At 35.0% G+C, this 24,021-nt stretch overlaps 1 protein-coding gene across 2 annotated transcripts in view; it reads right to left on the bottom strand.

Annotated features, from left to right (window-relative positions):
- The window catches only part of ANKS1B (ankyrin repeat and sterile alpha motif domain containing 1B), a 1,093,013-nt gene that overhangs the window by 916,056 nt on the left and 152,936 nt on the right, over nucleotides 1–24,021 (bottom strand). For both annotated transcript variants that reach the window (XM_029953701.1, XM_029953700.1), the window contains exon 2: nucleotides 8,150–8,230. In XM_029953701.1, coding sequence (XP_029809561.1) covers nucleotides 8,150–8,230 — 81 coding nt within the window. The remainder of the gene's footprint in view (nucleotides 1–8,149; nucleotides 8,231–24,021) is intronic.

The following is a 24,021-nucleotide window of genomic DNA, read 5'->3' as shown; positions in this document are numbered from 1 at the left end:
TAAGAAACGATTTCAAGTCATGATCTCACAGTTCATAGGATCAAGCCCTGCATTGGGCTCTATACTGATAGCACAGAGCCTGCTCGGGACTCTCTCTCCGCCTCTCTCTCTCTCTCTCTGCCCCTCCCACACACACACACACACACACACACACACGTGTGCATTCTCTCACAAAATCAGTAAATAAATATTTTTAAAAAATGGTTTCAAGAAGGAAATTCATTCAATAAGTTCCACCACTGATTCAATATCAATTCATATTCAATATACTCTACCTATGGTATTTTGTACTCAATCCCCACCAAGTTTTAAAGTGAAAATTCTTAAATGTAATGTCTAATTTCAGAAAGAATTAACAATTTTTGGTAAATATTATATTGAATTTTATATCAAACAATCAAAAACAGTAATTCTAAGTAAAAACTGCATTTTTATCTGAAAACATTTATCAAGCAAATTCTGTTTAAATTCACTAAATGAAATCCTAGACAGATATGCAAATACATGCATATATACATACATAAAGTTGTTTCTCATATACAACAAATCACTGATGGTAAGAATGAATGCAACAACACAAAGAGCTAAATTTAGGTATTTCATGAAGCCAGACTTTAAATGTAAGTAATAAATGAGAAAAATTGGGAGAAATCTGAATAGAAGTTAGAACTATAATAGCTACTCCCCACAAATATACAAAATAGACATGATACAACACAACATTACAGTGATAGTAAAATATAATGCCCAGGATATAATCTAAACTTGTGAAGGGGAGTAGAATATAGCAACCCAAAATATGTCTCTTTGGCATACGGATTATTTTAGGCTGATTACTTTTAAGAAAGAGTAGATGTTGAAAAAGCTCTGAAAATGAACTAAAAGTTACCCTTTTGTAACAGACATTTAAATTTATAATAGAAATCTCCATTCGTAAGTAGGTCTCTCTTCCTTTTTGTACCAGAAAATGAAAGAGGCCTACCCTATATCCCTAGAACTCTTATCAAGGGAGAAGGCAGCAACTTCAATCTGTATCACAACCTCATAACTTGTTTACTGTGCTTTTCCTCATAACTTCCCATAACTAGTTCCCTGCGACAAACATCTTTTCATCTTTAGCAGGAAATGGTATTTAAGGTGGTGGCAAGGGCCATTTCAGGGACTTAATTTAGTTTTTCTGGGTATCTCACATGTATACAAGAGGTATACATGGCACTAAATTTCTTGTTTTTCTCCTGTTAATCTATCTTTTTATTATGGAGAAAGGAGGGAGTTCCTCAGTAAAGGGAAAACTATTCTTCATCCCCCACAGATGAAACACTACACTTAACAGAAAAATATATGAAATCATGATGAAAAAGAACCAAAAATATGTTGTAGAAATATTTAGAAAATTTCTAGGAGTCCTAGATTTTCTAATGATTAAGATTTCAGAGGAAATAAGAATAAATCTCATTTTAACATTCTTTTTAAGAGCCATTATTATAAGAACTGAATTTAGAAAATTTGGATTTGAGTCCCAGCTACACAAAATACCTAATAATGTACCCCTAGAGAAATTAGTTAGTCTCATTTTTCTTTTTTTTTTCTGTAGGAGATATAATAATAATGATGATGATGATGATGATGATGATAATGCCTACTGGTCAAGGTTGGTAAGAGCTGTAATTAAGATCACAGAAAAGAAGCTACTCAATAAACAGTAAAGCACTATGCAAAATTATTAGTTCTTGCCCCGAGTAAAAATAAAATCCTTTAAAAACAAAAATGCTTCCACCAAATCACCTTTGTAAAAAAGAAATCTGAAAATCAGAACGACACTTGAAGATTGTCCAGTTCATATATTTCACCTCACCTCTCTGCCATGCAAGAGTTACTATATAGGGTGTTCCATTCTGATATAAATATGGTAAAAAAAAAATATTCAGTACCTCTGAATAACAAAAGCAGCTAAAAATTAGACTACCTAGTTTAAATTACCAACTCTCTACTATTTACTAATTTGGTTATCTTGAGCAAATCAAATAATCTCTATCAGTTTTTCAGGTATTGTTAAAACAGAATTTGGAGACTACCTCTTCCTGCCTATCTCAATGGGTTGTGGTGTGAATCAAATGAAAAACAGGTATGACTGTAAAATTGTGTGCAATCAAACATTATTCTCAAGGCAAGCTACAGCAATGTTTACCAATCTTAGCAATTTTTTAATGAAACATTTCAGTATTTAAGTAAAAGGTAAAGTAATACCAAAAGATATAATTAAATATGTGGATCTAAAAAGTGGAATTTATACTATCACAAAATAGCCTCCTCCAAATTCATTTATCAGAGAAAGATACTTACGTGAAGAGTTTTAGCTTTATTCCTCAATGCCTAACCAAATAAAAAAATATTCTGAAACTTCTGAAAGCATTTCCTTTCAGTAGTAGTTTCAGGGTAGTTTAAGGGGTTCATCAATCCTAATTTCTTTTACTCCCACAAAATCCATTCAGAGTTTCATTTGTTCATTGGCTCAATTCTAGTTGACGTTTTCTACTAATGTATGTGATACATATTCATTCTTTATTTATCAAGAAGATAGATGAGATAGTGAAAAATCTAAATTACTGACATTTGTATTGTATGGAGTTACCACTACCTAATATCTAAATCTGAAAAAGCTATCCTGTATACCTATGAAATTGCCTTTGGTGAACACTAAGATCCTAACTAAATACTATTACCTTTAAGGTTTTTTTTAATTTATTCATGTTATTAAGCTTATTTGTAAATTTATATGTGTGTTTAAATTGTTATTTAAGTTGTACCTTTTATCTTACTCAGAGATATCAGCTGATGAACTGGCATGGCTCAGGCTTCTAATGTGAAAACATATTTGTGAAATATAAAGTTACATATTTTTTTTAAGATTTCACTTTTTAAATATATTTATTTATTTTTGAGAGACAGAGTGCAAGCAGAGGAAGGTCAGAGAGAGAGAAGGAGACACAGAACTCGAAGCAGGCTCCAGGCTCTGAGCTGTCAGCACAGAACTCAACGTGGGACTCGAACTCATGAACCATGAGATCATGACCTGAGCCAAAATCAGACGCTGAACCGACTGAGCCACCCAGGCGCCCCTAAGATTTCACTTTTAAATAAACTCTACACCCAACACAGAACTGGAACATACAACCCCAAGTTCAAGAGTCCTATGCTCTACCTGCTGTACCAGTGATGCACCCTAAAGTTATATTTCTGATCAAAAATGTGCCTGTCAGGAATCATAAATAAAATATTACTCAACAAATTGCCATTAATCTTTCTTATGATGTACCCATGTAGATCACAAGTAGTATATATTAAACAGGCCGTTTTCATCCAGATTTATTGAGAATAAAATAAATTTGGGGTACTATGTATAGTATCTAAGCTAGAAGAGTATTTATGTAACACTAAGATCCCACCAAATCAGTATTATTAATTTTCATTTTTATTTAAGTTGTACCTTATACCTTTTAGTGGTATCAACAAATGAACATGTTGACTGTGTTTGGTTACTAGGCATGAAATATTAAGTAATACTGATAAACAGTGTTTATAAAATAGCAGAGAAGTAACCTCTATATCTCAATTATAAAGTGCCATTCTTTCTTATATACACCTTTTGATAAATAAAAATTGCTCTAAAATCGTAAAGTTAATGTGGTTGATGAAATCACAGAAAAAAATGACTCCATTTCCCAGGAGTAAATTAAATTTAATAACAATGTAATTTAAATCACTGCAACATTTTGCAGCCTGAAGCTAATATATAAATAAGTTCAGGTAAAAATGGGAATTCTGAAGTATTGATTTTTGCTAATATATTTAATTGGTTTTGTTTTCTGATAGATATAAATATACTTCTAATTCATATAAATGTCTTTTAAGAAGTTTCAGGATATGTTTTGAGCAAAATTAAGTTCATTGGGAAAGTTCAACACTCAAATTTCTTTACCTCAAAAGCAAATTTCCCTATAATTGAATCATAACCAAAAATTTATTTTGTTCCATCCTCCCTTACTTGTTAGGAGTCTAAAGACTTCTGAAGTAAATGCAAGACATCTTTATATGGATACAGTATTAACAAACTAATGAAATTCTCAAATTAATTAGGCCTTTTTGATTTCAGACTTTCTTGCAGATTTTACTTCTCCTTAACAGAAACAGAGTTGCAAATGTATTCAACATGGTCAAAAGACTTTAGGACATACACTTCATTTTCTAACTGGAGCTTCTTTTTATACTGAATTCACGCTCATAGATTTCCAGAGAGGAATAAGAGCAACATTTTTCTAGTTAATATCCTTATCCAGGAAAGAAGCAACCATAATAAAGTTATTTCTAGGTTATCCAAAGAGAAACTTCATGGACCAGACTATATAAATTTTTAGAGGAAGTTCTCTCCTTTCATTAGAAAAACTAAATCAAAACTACACATAGCTTACCATCTAGATTCTAGATTCAATTTGAGATACAGTTTGGATTTCAGATAATGAAGTCTAGAATCCAAGCATTAAATATTTGAAGAATGAGAGGCAAGAACAGAAACTACTTAAACCCAATGCATATCAAAGAACACATATATTTCAAAGATATAAATGATAACAGTACTGACAGTTTTCAAAACAGCACCCAAGAATCACAATGTTCTCAATATAGTTTAATGAGATGAAGGTTAAGAAAGAAAAGGAATAACTTGCTAAGAAGAGGAGAAGTGAATGTAAATACATATGTTTACTACTAATAAAATTATTATTAAAAAAAAGAAAAGATGAGAAAAAGAGAAGAGGGAAGGAAAGAAGAAGGAAAAGGACAGGAGAGAGAAAGGGAAGGAAGGGATAGAAGGAAATAAAGAAAAAGGGAAGGAGGCAGGGAGGAAAGAAGTGAGGCAAGGAGGAAGAGAGGCAAGTAGAAAGGCAGAAAAGCAGGTCAGTTGGCTAGCTAATGTCTACTCAGAAGAGAATTAAGAGAACCAAATTTGTCACAAAAATACATGAGGCATATTTTTAAAAAGTGAGGCAGAAATAGGTCTCTTGCCTATCTATTGAAATAATTTATAATCATTGCTAGAGGATTTTGTTCTACTGACCATGGAGGGTATTTCCTATCATTTGGAGGTAATAATTTTCTACTCTGCAATTACAAATGATCCAGGAAATCACTAAAAGAAATATATTTTCTATTGTGTCCTGATTTGGCTAAGAGAGATGAATTGCTCATTATGAAATAATATATTTCAGGTACAAAGTGCTATCACACTTGAGGATTAACTAGCGTTGATCAACAAGAGCCCTCAATAAAACATACAAAATAAGAGGATATAATATGGGCATAATTTGCAGTATGAAGGCTTAGACGATATGTTGAAGGTAGGAGAAAAACCCGTGTTCAAAGCAAAAAAATAAACTACAGAACACTATAATATTACTTCTAGCTCCATGATTTCATGAACTTTAGCCTAGAAATCATGTTTTCAGAAACAATCTACAGATCATGGCCACAACAATAACATCAACAAACATGGAAATGATGTGTTTCTGTGCTGACTGCTAAGGCCTGTTTGGGAAGAATACAAAATAATCAATTGTTCATTACCTTGCTAAGTGAGAATAGCAAAGGCAAAGAAAAGAAAAAACATTCTTCTCTGGCTCTGAGATATATTCTATGACATTTTTTCTCCTTCAAATATCTTTTCTTAAACCACTATTAAAATTAGCATTCTATGTGAACACACTAGTTGATGGGAGGCAGCCCAGAAATAGATAATAGAACAGAGAAAAGCAACGAAGAATTTAGGAAACTGACATGCATAGAGTCACAAAGGGAAGACAGTATAGAGTAGTGGTAACAAAATGCACTTAGAACTAAAACACTTAAACTCAAGACAGTCCTACCTTAATATCTAAGTGACCACTATGTCCTTTATCCAGCATGGCCTGGTTTCTCCATGAGGGGAGGAGGGTTGGGTTGAATAAACCATCTCTAACTATAAAAATTCATGGGTAATTTAAAGTCAAGAAATCTTACACACTAGATGGAAACCTAAATTTCAGAATTGTAGCATCACAGTATATAACTGAGCCACAAATACCAAAACAGTGTATCATAAAATGTAATCACTGAAGGGAACAATGAGAAATATCCAGCATTATGTATTCAGTGCACTGAATTGAGCACTTGATGGGTTAATTAAAGGGCTAAAGGTCATAAAGCAGCAGAGATTGGAAGATGGAAACAGAATTTTTCCTGCTTTTTTCCAATGCCGGTATAATTACACTGAGTAAAATCTTTCTAAAAAATGTTAAAAAAGATGGGATCTTCAAATAAAAGCAAAGTTGAGATATATAATTCTCAGAGAATACCTGCAATTGAAGATACGTTAAAAGATATCTAGTCAAATCACTCATCTCTTTATGAGCATGATCTTAAAGGTTGATATTCAATTCACTTAAATTATCTTTACTTTGTAAATTCCTAATAGAAACAATTATGCAGTGGGCATAGGGAAACATATCTCAATAGTTAGAAGTTAGAACTTCATAGGTCATCATGTATAAACAGTAACATTTACTAAACAGTGAAAATCATGGAGGAATATGAATGTTAATCCATTTTAGAATATTATTTTGAGAAGTACTTATAATGACAAGCTATGATATAACAAGAAAAGAAGTATAGCTCCAACGTTCAGGCCTAAGATCTTGTGTCCATTAGATTTGATAGTCTGTCTTCCCAGTTTTTTTCCCAACAGGAGTTTCCTCTGAATGCACAATTAAGATGACCAAAGAAGACATTAGCATTATGTCTTGTCTGTCTTTGGGCTGATTTCATTTGCTTTTATTCCTAATGACAGGTACAGAGAGGAATAAATAATAAGTCCTTTAAAATATTCAAATGATAGCAATCTGGACACATTTTCCACTCAATAGAACAATAATATAGTTTGAAAAAGATCCAGCAAATAAAAGGTGCTAAGTTAGATGGTATAAGATGATATAATATAGACAAGGGCCTGGATAAAAAGAAACGTATCTTAGGAGTTCTAATACTAAGAATCTAAGTGATGAAACATTGGGTTTAAGATTATATAGATAATTATATATAGATAGGTACAGATATATCTCCATATCCAAACAGAATGCTAATGCTAGCCGTATGTAATAAGTTTGAAGATAAAAATGTCACAATGGTAACTGACAAAATGTTAAGTTTCTTGTGTGAAAACTTAAGGCCATAAAATGTAATCAAGTGTGACCTGATCTTGTGTGTCAATTCATAGAATAAAAGAAAGGTTAGGTAGGAAAGCAAAAGGTAACTAGCATTTTTTATTTGTTTATTTTTTGTTGTATCTAGCAAGTCTGGGAAGTCTGGGAAGACTAATGTGGATCATTAGAGCAAAGGAAAAACATATAGGAAAGACTAACATAAAAAGAATCCCTTTCATTCTAAGATGGGGGAGCACATGACATGTGGATCATTCAAAGGGCTCCTCACACTGTGACTCTGTCACTAAACCATAAGGCAAAGTAGGTAAAATACTAGAAAGGAAGTGATGGTTATGGTTACACATTATTTCACTGTCCATATTGTAGGCTCTCACCTACAATTACTAAAACATAATTCCCGAGAAAGAAACTTAAAACCAGAAAGACTATTTTGAATGACAAAGAAAAAGCATTTTAAGTAAATGTGAAAGGTTTTGAAGTGGTTCATATAAGTGCCCATGACTGATACTCATAGGAAGAATCTACCAAGATTTTACTCTTGGTGAATACTCTTCATGTTTGATAAAAACACCCAAAAAAGGTAGGGTGCCATTACTAACTGGTTTTATCCCATACCTTCCCAAACGTTATGCATAACTAACATGTCCTATCACTTGTTTCATTCTCTTTAGGTGGTATTTGACTATTTTGGAACAATTCTCTTGATTTACACTCTGCACATAATCAACCACAGCAACATTCCTACCAAGTTTAACTTGTCAGTGTTGCCCCTTGGTGCTCTTCAAATTCACCTAAGCCCTGGAGACTCATGGCAACATGAGGCAGGTTTCACCAACATAATAAAGTTCATCACATGTAACTAAATAATAAGGATTCTAGTCCAAATAAGGAGCACTTACTTATGTCCATTTAAGGCTGCATGGTGTAAAGCAGTGTAACCCGAACTGTCTGTGCAGTTCACATTGGGGCCTCGCCAGATGCTGCAAATAAAGCACAAGTGCAGAGTTAACAGTTAAGCAGAATCGTGCTTTGAAAAACAAAGAGAAGCCTGATAGTTCCACAGACAGCAGCATGTTGAATATAAAAATTTCAGTCATGTAGAAAATGAACACCATCTTTCATGCATCCTCCTTGGAACAATAATTTATTTGATGTAGGGAAATTATTAGGTAATATAACCACATTCAGAAATTATTACTGAATGTAGGCCTACTGCCATGTATTAAAATCTGAATACAAAAATTCCCCATTACTTTATTTCATTACTTAAATATTGGAAGCAATTAATACTCAGCTACTGTAGTCTATACCAAAGACTAAAAATTCATGACAACTTCCTCCTCCCTTTTAACACAATCCTTCTGAGATGGCAGAGATTTATATAAGTTAAAACATATTTCTGCATTATGGGAAGAATATAAACTCTTCTTGCTGTTCAAATGCTACCACAAAAATAAATATTTCATACTTGAAAATATAACTGAAGATTTGGACTGCTGTAAACCAGATGATTCTAATGGTTCTAAAGTTATCATTTTACAAAACAACATATTTTTTAATTTTTTTAATGTTTTATTTATTTTTGAGAGAGAGATAGAGACAGCACGAGCAGGGGAGGGTCAGAGAGAGTAAGACAGAATCTGAAGACAAGCTCCAGGCTCTGAGCTAGCTGTCAGCACAGAGACTGATGCAGGGCTCGAACCCACGAACCACAAGATCGTGACCTGAGCCGAAGCCAGATGCTCAACCCACTGAGCCACCCAGGCGCCCCAGAACAACATATTTTAGAGATAATGTAACTATATAAAACAGCCCATTTTATTCTGACACTATTACTACAGAAACTATTTTTAGCTTTTGAAAACATAAGAAATTGAAAGCCACCTTTTCAAAAGTAGAACAAAAAATTACTTTATCTGGCATTCATAACAATATTAAAACCATCAAAACTAAGGTCTAGAGAGCCCCAGGAAAGGTGGGAGAAGAGGACCCTAAATCCACCTCCTTCCACAGATACAGCTAGATAACATTCACATCAGCACAAATAACGTAGAAAATGATCCAAAAACTGGCAGAACAAACTCCACACCTAAATATCAAGGAAAGGTCACATCCAAGAGGGTAGGGTCTGGCCACCAGAGGCAGGGAGCTACAACACAGGCATGCAGAGAGGTAAGAAACAGACTATCTCAGTAGAGAGCCTGCTCAAGGAAGACAAATCCCCACACCATTTAGCTATGAAAATCAAAGATCGAATTTCATAAGTTTCTACAACCACAGGACTTAAAGTCTGGAACTTAAAAATCAGTGGCTGGGTTCCTTGAGAGTAAGCACAAAGGAAGATGAGCCCTGCCCTTAAAGAAACACACAACAAATAGTTCTCAAAGATACAGCTTAGAATCAGCAGTTAGAAAAACATCTGGATTACACTGGAGGGAGAGTCAGTTATTAATTCCAGAGTTCCTGAAGGACTTCTTCAGGAACAAAAGAGCTGACAGGTGCCATTTCACTCCCCCCACTCCCCAGAATAATGACACAGCCATGTGCAGTGGCAGAAACAGCAGGCTGGAGACATTCACTACTTAGTGCTTACAGTGCACCCTGCCCCCTTTTAAAGCCACACCTGCCTTAGTTCATGTGCTGCAGGTCCCCTCTCCCAGAAGACCAGTGCAAATCTTGCCAACACTGCCTCTCCCAACCCCCCATGGAGGACACTGGCACCTTTTTAAAACTGCTACCCTCACCTGCACACACTGTGGAGTTCCCTTTTCCAGCCTGGGTCTCTGCGGTAGCTACATGTCCCATGTGGAGGAGGACAGGTGTCACCTCATTAAAAGTACACATCCTGCTCACCACTCTCAAAAACAACAGACTACCTGACATTTCTAACAAAGGAAACAGACACAGGCAAAATGAGAAGACAGAGGATTATGTCCCAAATGAAAGAAAAAGACAAAATCACAGCAACAGACATAAGCAAAATAGGTATATGTAATTTCTGAAAGAAAATTTAAAGTAATGATCATAAAGATACCAGACTTGAGAAAAGAGTGAAGGACATCAGTGAGACCCTTAACACAGATTTAAAAAAGAACCAGTCAGAGATGAAGAAAATAGTAACTGAAGTGAAAAATATATTTGACGGGCACCTGAGTGGCTCAGTCCATTAACGGCCTGACTGTTTGTTTCGGCTCAAGTCATGATACCAAGGCTGTGGGATCGATTGTCACATTGGGCTCGATGCTAATCATGGAGCCTTCTTAAGATTCTCCCTCTCTGCCCCTCTGGATCTCTTCCCTGCTCATGTGCTATCACTCTCTCTAAAATAAAAAATATACATGCATTTATTAGAATAAGTAGGCTAGAAGAAGTAGAGGAATGAATTAGCAACCTGGAAGACAAAATAATGGGTAATAATCAAGTTAAGCAGGTGAGAGAAAAAAACTGCAAAATGGCAGTAGACAGAAAATTCAGAGACTTCACATTCATAATAATATTCTCATTAGAGGGATTCCAGAAGGAGAAGAGAAAAAAGGAGGAGCAGAAAATTTATTTAAAGAAATAATAGCTGAAAACCTCCCTAATATGGGAGAGGAGGCAGAGTTCCCTAACAAAATCAACCCCAAGAGGTCTACACCAAGGCACAATGTAATTAAAAGGGGGAAAAGTAGTGGTCAACAGAAAATTTTAAAAGCAGCAACGGGAAAAAAGACAGTTACATACAAGGGAAACCCCATAAGGCTACCAGTAAATTTTTCAGTAGAAACTTTGAAGACAAAAAGGGATTATTATGATATATTCAAAGTGCTAAAAGGAAAAAATCTACAGCCAAGAACACTCTATCCAGGGGGATTATCATTCAGAATAGGAGAGATAAAGAGCTTCTCAGAAAAACACAAAACACTAAAGGAACTGATGACCACTAAATCAGTCCTACAAGAAATATTAAAGGGGATGGCATGCCTGGGTGGCTCAGTCAGTTAGGTATCCAACTTCAGCTCAGGTCATAATCTTGCAATTTGTGAGTTCAAGCCCTGTGTTGGGCTCAGTGCTGACACCTCAAAGCCTGGAGCTGCTTTGGATTCTGTGTCTCCATCTCCCACTCACTCTCTGTCTCTCTCTGCCTCTCAAAAATAAACATTAAAATTTTTTTAGAAATACTAAAGGGACTCTGAGTAGAAATTAAAAACCATAAGTGAGAGTGTGAGAAGTAAAAAACACAAAAGCGCTAAAAACAAGTATACTTATAAAGTCAGCCAAAGTATTCACAAGTAAATTGTTGTAAAATATAATACCATTTAGGTAAAATGTGCTGGAGAGAGGAATAAAGAATGAGTTCAAACTTAATCAGCCATCAACTTCATATAGACTACTAAATGCAGGTGTTATATACAAAACAACTACAAAACAAGTAACAAAATGGCAATAAATATCTACTGATAATTACTTTGAATGTAAATGGACTAAATGCTGTAATCAAAGACATATGGTGACAAAGTAGATTTAAAAAAGATGAATCTATATAGTGTCTTATGAGAGACTCACTTCAAACCTAGAGATACTTGCATATTGCAGGTGAGGGGATGGAGAAATATTTATCATGCAAATGGATGTCAAAACAATGCTGGCGTAGCAATACCTATGTCAGACAAACTAGACCTTAAAACAAAAACTTTAACAAGAAACAAAGAAGGGCTCTATATAATCATAAACAGAACAATTCAACAAAAAGGTATAAAAATTGTTTAACTGCAGCCAACATGAAAGCAACCAAATACATAAAACAGTTAATAACAAACACGAAAGGGGGTGCCTGGGTGGCTCAGTGGGTCAGGATTCTACTTCATGATCATCAGGTCATGATCTCACGGTTCATGAGTCCAGGCCCCTCTCTGCTCATAGCCTGAAACCTCCTTCAGATGCTATGTCTCTCTCTCTCTGCCTTTCCCCTGCTCATGGTCTCTTTGTCTCTCAAAAAGAAATAAACATTATAAATAACAATAACAAACATAAAGGAACTAATTGATAGCAATACATATTAGTAGAGGACTTTAACATTCCATTTATGTCAATGGACAGATCATCCAAATAGAAAATTAACAAGGAAATCAATGCCTTTGAATGAAACACTGGACCAGATGGATTTAACAAATACATACAGAATATTCAATCCTAAAACAGCAAAATTCACATTCTTTTCAAGAGCACATGTAACATTCTCCAGACTAGATCACATTTTAAACTACATAACAAGTCTCAACAAATGCACAAAGATCAAAGTCATTCCATAAATCTTTTCTGACAGCAATGCTATGTAACTAGAAATCAACCACAAGAAAAAAATCTGGAAAGAACACAAATATATGGAGGTTGAATAACATGATACTAAATAATGAATGATTCAACCAAGAAATAAAAGAAGATATTAAAAATTATACAGAGAAAAATAAAAAAACACAATAGTACAAAATCTGTAAGATGCAGGAAAAGTGGTGCTAAGAGGGAAGTTTAAAGCAACGCAAGTTTACATCAAAAAGCAAGAAAAATCTCAAATAAACAACCTAACTTTACACTTAAAGGAGCTAGAAAAAGAACAGACCAATGAAAAAAGAGCTAGTTCCTTGAAAAGATAACAAAATTAATAAGCCAGAATTATAAAAAAAATAAAGACTCAAGTAAACAAAATCACAAATGAAAGAAAAGAAATAACAAACACCACAGAAGTACAAAGGATTGTAAGAGAATATTATGAAAAATTATATGCCAACAACTTGGACAAACCAAAAACAAATGGATAAATCCCTAGAAACATATAACCTACCAAAACTAAAGCAAGAAGAAATAGAAAATTTTAACCAATTGTTTACCAGCAATGAAATTGAATCAGTAATCAACACCTCCCCCCCAAAAAAGTCCAGCACCAGATGTCTTGGTGATTTCAGCCAAGCATTTAAAGGAGAGTAATAACTATTCTTCTCAAACTATTACAAAAAATAAGGAAACCTTCCAAATTCATTCTATGAGGCCAGTATTGCCTTCATACCCAAGCCAGAAAAGACACAACCACCACCAAAAAAAACCTACAGATTAATATCCTTCATGAACATAATAGATGCAAAAGTTGTCGATACTGGCAAACTAAATCTAACAACACATTAAAAAACATTATTCACCTCAATCAAATGAGATTTACTCCCAGGATGTAAGAATTGTTTAGTATTCACAAATCAATCAACAAGATACATCACATCAAGAAGGGAAAGGGGCACCTGGGTGGCTCAGTCAGTTAAGCATCTGACTTCAGCTCAGGTCATGATCTCATGGTTTGTGAGTTTGAGCCCCGCATTGAGCTCTGTGCTGACAGCTCAGCCTGCAGCCTGCTTCGGATTCTGTGTCTCCCTTACTGCCCCTCCCTTGCTCATGCTGTCTCTCTCAAAAATAAAGAAACATTTTAAAAAAGGGAAAGGATAAAAACCATATGATCATTCCAAAGGATTCAGAAAAAGCATTTGACAAAATACAGCATCCTTCATGATAAAAACCCTCAACAAAGTCGGTTTAGGGGGAAAAATGCCTCAACATATGAAGGCCATATACGAAAAACCCACAATGAACACCATACACAGTGGTAAAAAAAAAAAAAAAAACAACTGAGAGCTTTTCCCCTAAAGTAAAGAAGAAGATAAGGATATCCACTCTCATTTTTATTCAACACACTATTAAAAGTCTTAACCACAGCAATCAGACAACACAAAGAAATAAAAAGCATCCAAGTTAATAAAGAAAAAGTAAAACTTTCACTATTTGCATATGACATGTATTATATATAGAAGACCTAAAACATTCCACCAAAAACTACTAAAATTGAAATGAATTCCATGAAGTCACAGGATACAAAATAATATATAGAAACCTGTTGCAATTCTATACACTAATTAGAAGCAGTAGAAAGAGCTGTTTACAATAGCCATTAATGACTGCACCAAAAAGAATATAATGCCTAAGAATAAACAAAAAGGTGAATGACCTCTACTCTGAAAACAATACAACATTGATGAAAGAAATTGAAGAAAACACAAAGAAATGGAAAGATACTCAATGCTCATGGACTGGAAGAAGAAATATTACTAAAATGTTTATACTACTGAAAACAATCTACACACTGAATGGAATCCCTATCAATATCCCAACAGCATTCATTTTTCACAGAACTAAAACAAATAATCCTAAAATTTACATGGAACCACAAAATACCCTGAGTAGACAAAGGAACCTTGCAAAAGAAGAAAATTGGAGGAAGCATAATTACAGACTTAAACTTGTATTATAAGGCTATACCAAGCAAAACAGTATGGTGCTGGCACAAAACTACAGATAGATCAATGGAACAGAATACAAAACTGAAAAATAAACCCACAATAACATGGTCAATTAAAGGTCTAGAAAGAAGGCAGAAACGTGCAATGGGGGAAAGTCTCTTCAAAATATGGTGCTCGGAAAACTAGACACCTATAGGCAAAAGAATAAAACTGAACCACTTTCTTACACCATATGCAAAAATAAACTCAAAATAGATTAAGGATCTAAATGTGGAACCTGCAACCATAACAATCCCAGAAGAGAGGACAGAAAGTACATCTAACATTGGTCATAGCAACATTTTTCTAAATAGGTCTCCTGAAGCAAGAACAAAAGCAAAAATAAACTATTGGGACTACATCAAAATAAAAAGCTTCTGCACAGCAAAGAAAACAACAAAACTAAAAGACAATATACTAAGTGGGAGAAGATATTTGCAAATGATAAAGACTTACTAGCTCAAATATTTAAAGAACTGATAGAAGTCAGCATGAAGAAAACACAAATAATGCAATTAAAAATAATCCAATTAAAATGAGCTCATGAGTGGCTCAGTCAATTGAGCATCCACTGGATTTCAGCTCAGGTCATGATCCCAGAGTAGTAGATCAAGTCCCATTTCAGGCTCCATCCTGAGTGTGGGGCCTGCTTGGGATTCTCTTTCTTTCTCTGCCCTTCTCCACTGCTCATGCTGTCTCTCAAAAGAAAACCAAAAAAAGGAAAAAGGACATGAACAGACATTTCTCCAAAGAAGAAATACAGATAGCTAAAGAGACAAGAAAAGATACTCAACATCATATATCATCAGGGAAATACAACTAAAAATCACACTAAGGGGCTCCTGTGTAGCTCAGGTTAAGCAGCTGACTCTTGATTACAGATCAGATCATGATCTCAAAGTTCATGAGTTCAAGCTCTGCATGGGGCTCTGCATTCACTGCATAGAGGCTGCGTTGGATCCTCTGTCTCCCTCTTTCTACCCTTCCCTGACTCACTCACTGTCTCAAAAAATAAATAAACATTAACAAAATAATAAAAATAACACAAACAGATATCACCCCATACTTGTCAGAATGTTTAAAGTCAACAACCCAAGAAACAAGTGTTAGTGAGGATGTTGAAAAACAGAAATCCTCGGGCACTGTTGGTAGGAATGCAAACTGTTGCAACCATTCTGGAAAACAGTATGGAAGTTTTTCAAAAAGTTAAAAATACAACTACCTTAAGAACCAGCAACTGTACCAAAAGGTAATTTACCCAAAGGTAAATACAGAATCAAAGGGATACATGTACCCCAATGTTTATAGCAGCAGTTTCAAAAAATAGTCAAACTATGGAAATAGCACAAATGTCTATCAATTGACAAATGGATAATGAAGATGTGATACACACACACACACACACACACACACACACACACAGGAATATTATTCAGTCATAAAGAATAAACTCTTGCTATTTGCAATAACATGGATGGATCTAGAAGGCTAAGTGAAATAAGTCAGTTTAAAAATGAGCAAACAAAAAAGAGACAAACCAAGAAATAGACTTTTGGCTGTAGAGAACAAACTGATAGTTACCAGAGGGGAGGTGGGGGGTGGGGTGGAGTTGAAGATGGGTGAAGTAAGTGAAGGGGATTAAGAGTACAGGTATCAAATGGGTGATGGGTATTGAGGAAGGCACTTGTTGGGATGAGCACTGGGTGTGGTATGTAAGCCTATCTGTCAATAAATTATATTCATAAAAAAACAAAGAAAGTACACTTATCATGATGAGCACTGAGTAATGCACAGAATTGTTGAATCACTATATTATACACCTGAAACTATAAAACACTTGATGTTAATTATACTGGAATTAAAATTAAAAATTTAAATAAAAAAACTAATGTCTAATGACAAGGTAACTTATGTATTCAAAAATATTTATTGTACACCAATTGTATATTGCATATTAAGTTAGGCACTGAGAGTACAAAATCATAACTCAGGGTCCATAATTATAAGGATAGAGTCTAATGAAGATGAAAGAAACATAAACAGTTTAAAAGCTTTAAGAGAAATGTGATTCCAGCTAGCATACAGGCTTCTCTGAGAAGAGATGAAAAACTATTCCAAATAAGAGATAATAACAGACTTAAACTAAGGAGGAACAATGAAAATGAGTAGAATACACTTATTCAGTAGTTAACTAAAAGGATAAATCAGTAAGATACAGGGACCAAATGAAGAAAGGAGGAAGTGGTAGTCTAGAATAACTCAGTTTGAAAGGTTAGATGATCAAAAAGAAAATAACAGTATTAACTAAAAAGTGAATAACAAGAGCATATCTGCTTGGGGAAAGACGGTGTAGATGGAGAGCAAACAATGACTTGAAGTTTGAGATACTGAACTGTAAGTATCCAACATACTTACAAGTAAGTAAGGCTTTCCAGGAGACTATAAAAAATATATAGTTAGAAGCATGGCCCTGAAGTTAGACTACCTGAGCACAAAACCTGTCTCCATTACTTGATGGAGATAGCCCAGGATAAGGTATTTAACCTCTCTGAACTTCAACTTCTCAAGCATACAATAGAGATGATAATAATAGTACTACCTTATAATGTTGTTGTGAAACCAAAATAATCAATACCTATAAAGCTCTTAGGGTATTATTAGTACACAGTACCAGCATTTATAATATTAGAAGACAGTCAACAAATTAATAGAATAAATTATTAAATAAAAGGTAAAATGACAGGAGTACCTGATACCACACTCTGTAAGAGGGAGGTCACTAGATTCAAAATATCTCAAGGAGAAAATATTTATATGAGGGCAAGTTGAAATCTTCTCTCAAAGGTTGGTATTGGCATCTGGTTAAAAGAAAAAAGTAACCCTGACATGGGTAGATAGCTCCAAGTATAAAGCAACTCAAAATCAGAAGACCTCCCAGCCTTCACTGAAACTCCCAGAGAACCTCTATAAAACATCTAGTGAGACAAAGAAAAATGAGAGAAATATAGGAGAGACTTGAAAACCATGAATAATTAACAACATTTAAGGGTCCAGCAGAAGAAAAGAATATAAGGATACTGAAATGTCCAGGAGTAGAAATAAAGCTAAGAGAAAGTGTTACATAATTTAAAATAGAAAATTGCTTCAAAAAGAAATGAAGAGATCAAGTTAGATGAGAATTAAACAATTTATTTGATAATGAAGGTTTTTAGGAAATTAATACCCAAATATAATTAGTCAATTCTCAGGTTTTAACTTTATTTTGACCTTAACTTTATTCCAATACAATTATTTTTTAATGGTACTTTACCTCCTGAGAATTTAAAAAGTAACAGTTAAACCAGGAAAGTGGTAAAATGTACATATGCTTTACAATTTCATTGAGAATGTTAGGCTTTTAACATTCCATTTTTAAAAATCAATCTTTGAAGCATTTTCAATCTCCTATGATATTCTCTGATTTTTTGTACTTTTGTTCCTCATGTTAAGTTCATCCAATTCTGCTCAGTTAAGCTCTACCTGGTACCTTTATTCATGCCCTTCTATTAACCTATAATAAAATCTCTAAACAATTATATCTTACCATTTGTCCAATGCTCAAATAAGACTTGCATATTACAAAATTATTCCTCTAAACACTCAATACAATAGCTGCTTAATAAATGTGTGCTAAATTAAATAAAAAATTAAGATTATTTTAATGAATAAGCCATAAGTGAAACAAAAATTTTAAATACAATGTATTCATTTACACTAATCTATGAAGTCATTAAAAAATAATCCAAAGGATGCAAAAAAAAGTAGAAAAGGGGAACAAAGAATAGATGGAACAAAAAGGAAGTACACAGTAAGATGGTAGAGTTTAATACACCCATATCAATAATCACATTAAGTGTAAATGATCTAATCACTCTAGTAAAAAGGAAAAACTATCAGACTGGATTTAAAAAAGCAAAGAAACGAAAACAAACAAACAAAAAATAACTAGCACTCAACTAAATGCTCACTACAAGAAACCTACTTTAAATAGAAAGACATGAATAGATAAAAAATAAAAGGGCAGAAAATCATATGAACACTAAAGAAAGCTGAATAACTATTTAACTGTTGAACAAACTACATTTCAGAGCAAAAACTAGTCTGAGCAAGGGACAGAGAAAGGCATTTCATAGTAATAAAGAGGTGAATTTACTAAAAGGACATAATAATCCTAAATAGTTTTTTTTGCATCTAATAACAGAACTTTAAAATACATGACACAAAAACTCACACAAATGCAAAAAGAAATCTACTTATTCATCTATACTTAGAGATTTCAACCATCTCATTTAATAATTAATAGAACAAGTAGAGAGAAAATAATGAGTATATAAGGCCTCAATGATACCACTAATAAACTTAATTTAACTGATATTTATAGAACACTCTACTCAATAACAGAATATTCAAGTGAACACAAAACATGTATCAAAATATACTATATTGTATGTTATTTAAAAATCTCAATAAATCTAAAAGAATTCAAATCATTTAAAATATGTTCTCTGGGGGAGGGGGCCAACATGGCAGAGAAGCAGGGCGATCTGTACTTCCTGTATCTCTCAAAGAAGGGCTGAAGCCAAAGGACTCTGAACCCCAAGAGTCTGGGAGGAAAGGAAACGGAGTTACTAGGAAGAAAACTGGAAAACCAGACGGCCCCATAGGTGCGTGACTGTGAACTAGGGGAGATAAAACAGGCCGTGGAGGCAAGAAGGAGAGGGATCCCCTTCTGTGGAGAGACAAAGGGAAGAAAAAGAGTGGCTGGGGAAGCGTAGGACTGTATCTGGATAAGAGAAAAACCTCAGACCAGGACAGAGAGGGATCCCTTCTCAAACTACAGGGCTTTTTTTCAGGCTGGGGCCAGCAGCCCTGTTCGCACACCTGGTGAAGAGGGTAGTCACCTCCATGGTCCATGGTACGTCAGGGGCGCTGTTGGCAGCACAGCTCCAGAAGCACATACAGGGGGACAACATTAACACACTTGGGGCAGGAGTTTAAAACACAGCTAAGGATGGGACATAGGAGACTGCCGAGTGACACAGCCTGCCTCATCTGTGCCCTCATAGAGAGGCCAGATCCAAAGGAATAATCTGCAAAACCGGGTCCATGAAGAAGGAACTGGAGGGGTCACCATTTTTCTCCCCACAACTACCAAGGCAGGGCCTCAAAAATCAGTCCTGAGGCCCACAGTGGAGGCAGGACCCAACTACACCAAACCACACTCCATCCCCCACCCACCTGCAATGAGGAGCTGCTTATCTACTGCAACTAGATAGACACTGTGAACCAGACAGCCCCATCCACTAGACCAGCACTGCAGCATTGCCTGGATTAACTCTAGAACAGTTCTTGTTATTTAGATATATTCTCCCTTTGCTCCTTCCTATCTCTTCCCTCCTCTAGGCTGGTTACTCTGGTTATTGGTTTGCTTAAACACATATATTTAATCCATTCTCTGGATGCACAATTCTCTTTAATTTCCTTTCTCTCCCTCTCTGGAATAATCGGGCCATATAGTTTCTCTGGGCAATATTATCTTCATTTCTTTTTCCTCACCTCCTTCCTTATTCTCATTTCTCTCTCTTTGGATTAAGCCTTTTAGTCTCTCTGCCTGGTCAATGTTTATTTTTCTCTTTCTCCCCACTCCTCTCAATTCTCTCTTTGTACACGCTTTTGCATTGGCCCACCTCCACTGTGTTCTTTACTTGTAGCTGGTGTTTCTGGTTTTATGCTTTTAGACTTTCCTTTGTTTTGAGGGTTTGGGGGTTTTTTTTTTTTTTTTGGTCTGCTTGTTTGTTTTATTTGTGCATTTGCATGTTTTTGTTTCTTGTTTGTGTCTGTTTTCCTTTCCAAGACTGCCTCAAGAAACAAACCAAAGCACACTTGGTGGAGGGTACAAAACCACTATGAGGGGCACCTGGGTGGCTCAGTTGGTACAGCGTCTGGCTTCGGTTCAGGCTATGATCTCACAGCTTGTGGGTTTGAGCCCTGTGTCAGGCTCTATGCTGACAGCTAGCTCAGAGCCTGGAGTCTGTCTTCAGATTATGCATCTCCATCTCTCTCTGGCCCTCCCCTGCTCATGCTGTCTCTCTCTGTCTCAAAAATAAATAAAACTTAAAAAAAAAAAAACCTCACTATGATCAGGGAAATAAAATAAACAAAGCCACAACAACAGAGAGCAAGTAACACTATCCAAATAATACCTCCTGAATGGCCAGGCCCTAGACAGTGTATGAACCCCCTATAATATACCAATACTCACAGGTGCAAAGCACATAACAAGTTTTAAAACTGACAAGAGACAGAAAACTACCCAAAATGTTGAAATAGAATAATTCTCCTCAAAGTAAATTCCAGGAAGAAGTGAAAGCTAAAGAATTAGTCAAAAAAGAATAAGCAACATAAATAAATAAGAATTTAGAAAAATAGTCATAAAATTAATCACTGGGCTTGAAAAAAGCATACAAGACAGCAGACTCCATTGCTGCAGAGAATAAGGATCTTAAATGTAGTAATGATGCATTAAAAAAATGCTATAAATGAGGTGCAAAATAAAATGGAGGTGGCCACAGCACAGATTGAAGAGGCAGAGGGGAGAATAGTGAAAAAGAGAAGACTTAGAAAAAGAGAGATAAATTGATGCAGGAACATGAAAGGAGAATTTGAAAATTGAGTGATCCAATCAAATGGAACAGTATCCATATCATAGGAATTTCATAAGAAAAAGAGAGAGAGAGAAAGGGGCTGAAGGGATACTTGAACAAATCATAGCTGATAACTTCCCCAATCTAGGGAAGGAAACGGGCTTTGAAATCCAAGAGGCACAGAGAACTCCCTTCAGACATAACCTGAATCGATCTTCTGCATGATATATCATAGTGGAAGTGGAAAAGTACAAGGATAAAGAGAGAATTCTGAAAGTGGCTAGGGATAAATGGATCTTACCATACAGAGGTAGACATATAAAGGTAGTAGGAGACCTATCTACTGAAACTTGGCAGGCCAGAAAGGAATAACAGGAAATCTTCCTTGTGGTGAACAGGAAAAATAGGCAGTCAAGAATCTTTTATCCAGCAAGCCTGTCATTCAGAATAGGAGGAGAGATAAAGGCTTTCCCAAACAAGCAAAAACTGAAAAAGTTCATTACCACTAAACCAGCCCTACAAGAGATCCTAAGGGGGACTCTATAAGGGAAATGTTGCAAGGAACACAAAGTACCAGAGACATCACTACAAGCATGAAACCTACAGAGAACACAATGACTCTAAACCCATATTTTTCAATAGTAACACTGAATGTAAATGGACTAAATGCTCAATAGAAAGACATAGGATATTAGAATGGATAAAAAAAAAAAAAACCAAGACCCATCTATTTGCTGTCTACAAGAGTCTCATTTTAGACCTGAAGACACATTCAGACTGAAAGGGAGGGGAAGGAGAACTATCTTTCATGCTACTGGAAGTCAAAAGAAAGCTGGAGAAGCTTTGTCTATCAGACAAACTAGACTTTGAAGTAAAGGCAGTAACAAAAGCTGAAGAAGGGCATTATATAATAATTACAGGGTCTATCCATCAGAAGAGCTAAAAATTATAAATGTCTCTGCACCGAATTCGGGAGACCACAAAACATAAAATAACTAATCATAAACATAAGTAATCTTATTGATAAGAATGTTTTAATTTCAGGGGACTTGAATACTCCACTTACATCAATGGATAGATCAATTATAAAGAGAATCACTAAAGGAACAATGGCACTGAATGATACACTGGACCAGATGGAATTAACATCTATATTTAGAACTCTACATCCCAAAGCAGCGGAATTCACTTTCTTCTCAAGTCCATATGTACATTCTCCAAGATAGATCACATAATGAGTCAGAAAGAAGCCCTCAATAAATATAAAAGAATTGAGATCATACAATGCACAATCAGATCACAATGCTATGAAACCTGAAATCAATCACAGGAAAAATCTGGAAAACCTCAAAAAGCATGGAGGATAAAGAACATCCTGCTAAAGAATGAATAGGCCAACCAGGCACATAGAGAAGAAATTAAAAAATATGTGGAAACAAATGAAAATGAAAATGCAACAATCTAAACCCTTTGGGATGCAGCAAAGGCAGTTGTATGAGGAAAATACATTGCAATCCAGGCCTATCTCAAGAAACAAGAAAAATCTCAAATACAAAATCTAACAGGACACCTAAAGGAACTAGAAGCAAAACAGCAATGACAATCCAAACCAAACAAAGGAAGATCAGGGCAGAACTAAACAATACAGAATCCAAAAACACAGTTGTACAGATCAATGAAACCAAAAGTTGGTTTTTTAAAAAAATAAACAAAACTGATAAACCTCTAGCCAGGCTTACCAGAAGAAAAGATAGAGGACCCAAATAGATAAAAATCACAAATTGAAAATGGATCTATTACAACCAATACCTCAGAAATACAAGCAATTATCAGGGAATACTATAAAAAATTATATGCCAAACAACTGGACAACTTGGAAGAAATGGATAAATTCCTAAACACATACACACTACCAAAACTGAAATGGGAAGAAATAGAAAATCTGAACAGACCCATAACTAGTGAAAAATTGAATCAGTTGTCAAAAATCTCCAAAAAAATAAGAGTCCTGGGCCAGATGGTTTCCCTGGAATTCTATGAGACATTTTAAACAGAATTAATACCTATCCTTCTCAAGCTGTTCCAAAAAAAAGAAATGGAAGGAAAACTTCCAGACTCCTTCTATGAAGCCAGCATTACTTTGACTCCCAAACCAGATGGAGATCCAGCACAAAAAAGAACTCTGGGCCAATATCTTTGATGAATATGGATGCAAAAATTCTCAACAAGATACTAGCAAATTGATTTCAATAGCATATAAAAAATTATTCGCCATGATCAAGTGAGATTTATTCTTGGGTTGCAGAACTGGTTAAATATTTGCAAATCAATCAATGTGATACATCACATTAACAAAAGAAAAGAAATATGTGATCCTGTCGATAGATGCAGAAAAAGCATTTGACAAAATACAGCATCCTTTCTTAGTAAAAAGCCTTGAGAAAGTCAGATAGAAGGAACATACTTAAACATCATAAAAGCCATTTATGAGAAGCTAATATCCTCAATGTGGAAAATCTGAGAGCTTTCCCCCTGAATCAGGAACATGACAGAGATATCCACTCTTGCCACTGTTGTTTAACACAGTGCTGGAAGTCCTAGCATCAGCAATCACAAATCAAAAGGAAACAAAAGGCATCAGAATTAGCAAAGATGAAGTCAAGCTTTCACTTTCAACAGACAACATGATACTCTACATATAAAATACAACAGACTCCAAAAAAAGTCTGC

Source organism: Suricata suricatta, chromosome 10 (assembly GCF_006229205.1).
Source record: "Suricata suricatta isolate VVHF042 chromosome 10, meerkat_22Aug2017_6uvM2_HiC, whole genome shotgun sequence".
NCBI classification, from domain to species: Eukaryota; Metazoa; Chordata; class Mammalia; order Carnivora; family Herpestidae; genus Suricata; species Suricata suricatta.
Note: the sequence above shows the minus strand (reverse complement) of the source record. Positions and strands in the feature narration are given on the sequence as shown.